The 3,039-nt window shown below is 38.6% G+C and overlaps 1 protein-coding gene across 1 annotated transcript in view; it reads right to left on the bottom strand.

Moving 5' to 3' along the window:
* Window positions 1–439: 439 nt before the first annotated feature.
* Window positions 440–3,039, bottom strand: part of SCN1A (sodium voltage-gated channel alpha subunit 1) — a 122,863-nt gene continuing 120,263 nt past the window's right edge. The window contains exon 28 of the mRNA XM_006766497.2: window positions 440–2,883. Coding sequence (XP_006766560.1) covers window positions 1,820–2,883 — 1,064 coding nt within the window. The 3' untranslated portion in view covers window positions 440–1,819. The remainder of the gene's footprint in view (window positions 2,884–3,039) is intronic.

The raw sequence follows: 3,039 nt of genomic DNA on the forward strand, positions 1-3,039 counted from the left end.
AAGAACATAAACAGAAGTTAGAAAAAAGGACGGAAATGAAAGTGAACACTGTCTTCAATCAGCTAGTGTAAATACACCAAAAAGTGTAAATAAAATTTCATACCCTTTTCCAATTGCAAAGCATAATTTGGATGTGAATTGTGAACCCATTTTGGCCCTTAAAATTATGAAATAATCTAAAATTAGCAAATGTAATAAAAGGCAGAAATACACAACTACCCAGTCTTGTTTTCATTTCTTTTTTTTAGCAAATTTCTTCCATTAAAAAGTACTATGGATAGAAAGTAAGAAAAGTGATTGTGATCTCAACCTGAAGGTAATTTTCTCTTCATATTTATGTACATAATGCTGAAAAATAAAATAAATGACTTTTTTTTACAGTATTTATATTTGCTTATAAAATTCTAAACACGTTTTTAACAGGTTAAGCAAGATTCTTTTTTTTTGTTTATTTTTAAACATGTCTGTACAGTCTGGCTATACACCATATGTTATCCACTTAAAATTTAAAAATAACCAAAAGGCTATTAAAGTGCTGCAAACTATTGCTTAATGACATAAGAAATGAAGTTGGCTGAACAATTTCCTTGACTTTACCACTGACATACGGTTTCTCATAAATGAGATTCTGAGCAGTGGGAGAAACCAGATATAGCGGCATGGTAATAAAAACATGCATTTATAGCATCCAAACTATTTATAATGGTACATAATATTTTATATTACCTGTGTAAAGCTTGCACTCTACGTTTCTTGTGGTACATATTTGATGCAATAAATACTGTGCTTAGGTCATTATTTGTTTGCTCAAACGTGCACCACAGGGTAAAATGACTATTTACATAATAAATAGCATTTCAGTAACATATACAGCGTTGATCTTGCTGAGCTGAAGATGGCTAAACGAAGTGCAGGATTAAGCAGAAATTTATAAAGGGTTCTTTTGGTCAATTCAGTCTTCAGGGGAGAAGCAATGCTCATTATTTAGGTTTTTTTAAATACAACAAACAGAAACATAACATTATGATTCCAGACATTTGAATGAAGTTTGCACCTACTAACATTTAGTGGCCTACCACCCCCAAAATGATGTACTTGGTCTAGGGGCTGGATTTGAAAACAAAGACACAAAACAAGATGAGCAAAGCACCTCCAATGATCACCTAATTACCCCTCCAGAAACATGGATGGAATTTAAGAACTCATTGTTTTCCTTGTGACCTTTTTTCATGCATGATCTCTAAGTGTAGCATGCCCTCATGCAAACCAAGTCTTTGTTCAGAGAGGAGGGCGATGTGATTGCCATCACTCCCGGTGGCATACCTGGTAAAGAGGTCCTTTAATCTATTCCCAACAGAAACCCCGTTTACAAAACTCTTCACATATAATAAACAACATATGGATTAAAAAAAAGATGAATCCACGAACAGATTTTGTAAAAATGTGACAAATGTGGCAGTTGAAATGCAAAAGAGTGGATACAATTACTACACTAAAGTGTTTCATGTTAAACAACCCAAATCATAGGCTTGCACCCCTTGGAACTGGTCCTCACAGTCTGAGTAGCTGTTTTGTCTCTTGTCTTCAGCAGTGTCAGCTGGTAGTGAGAACAGTAACCTCCTGTCATCTCCCCTTTACACAGAGTTGCAGTTTTCTGACAAGGGGTCACTGTCTTATTGTAGGCACTGACCTTAAGTAGATTTGTGTAAAAACAGTCAGTTTGGCATTGACCTCCTCAAGGAGTCCTATTGACAAAAATACATCACCTTCACAGGCTGTAAACAAATAGTAAAACCCAATTATTTTTGTCTGTTTCTGTTTATTTCCCTTTGGCTTTTTTATCTTTGTCTTCTTGCTCGTGTTTTTCCACGATTGGCTTTGTTACCCGATCATAGGAGGGTGGACAAGCTGCTGTGGACATGGTCAGGTCAGTTTTTTCCGTAATAGAATTTTCATTTATTCTGTCAATGATCATGTCTTCTTTTGCAAGAAGATTAACCCCACCTTTGATTCTATTTTTGTTATACATAAATGAAGCTTGTTTTACAGTTCGCCTTAAAAGGTAGCGCCTGTAAGCACGCTGAATAATAACAGCGGACACCTCCTCTTGTTTTCGTTTTAAAGTTGTAGTAATTGGCTGGTAGGAGGCCTTTGATGGATTAGACGCCATGAATCGTTCTTCCATCTGTATACGGAGAGCGTCCATCTCTCCACTCTCCCCCAGAACCCTCTTAGTAAAAGCAAATAGGATGTCAAGACAGTGGATCCGGTCACCACTGACCATGGGCAAATCCATGGCAATGAGCTGGAGTTTGTTTGGCTGTGGCAAATTGAGAGGGGGTTCAAGAGCAGCTGCAAACTGCGATAATTTTTCAAATTCCATGAACTGGGTAGCATCGGGGTCAAACTTCTCCCAAACCTCGTAGAACATCTCAAAGTCATCCTCACTCAGGGGCTCTGCACTTTCTTCAGTAGCAACACTGAAGTTCTCCAGGATGACAGCGATGTACATGTTCACCACAACCAGAAAGGATATGATGATGTAACTGACGAAAAAGAAAATCCCCACAGATGGGTTCCCACAGTCTCCCTTAACTGAGCTTCCAGGGTGAATTGCATCAGGGTCACAGTCAGGTGGTGCACTGTTGAGAATAGGTGCTAGCAACCCGTCCCAGCCAGCAGAGGTGGTCATCTGGAACAGGAAGAGCAGGAGGCCGATGTTAAACAACGCAGGGAGGGACATCATCAGAGCAAAGAGCAGCGTGCGGATCCCCTTCGCCCCTTTGATCAGACGTAGGATTCGTCCAATCCTGGCAAGACGGATCACTCGGAACAGGGTAGGGGACACAAAATATTTTTCTATCAGCTCTGCCAGAAACATGCCTGTAGATAAAAAAAGGAGAATGTCAACCAATGAAGACGTTATCTATTAAAATAACACTTAAGTTTCTGTCAAGGCTCTAAGGTAAAGTTCAGAGTATTGAAATTCAGTTACTTAATAAATTTGACATACACACACACACACACACACACATATAT

Source organism: Myotis davidii, unplaced genomic scaffold, assembly GCF_000327345.1.
Source record: "Myotis davidii unplaced genomic scaffold, ASM32734v1 scaffold59, whole genome shotgun sequence".
NCBI lineage: Eukaryota > Metazoa > Chordata > Mammalia > Chiroptera > Vespertilionidae > Myotis > Myotis davidii.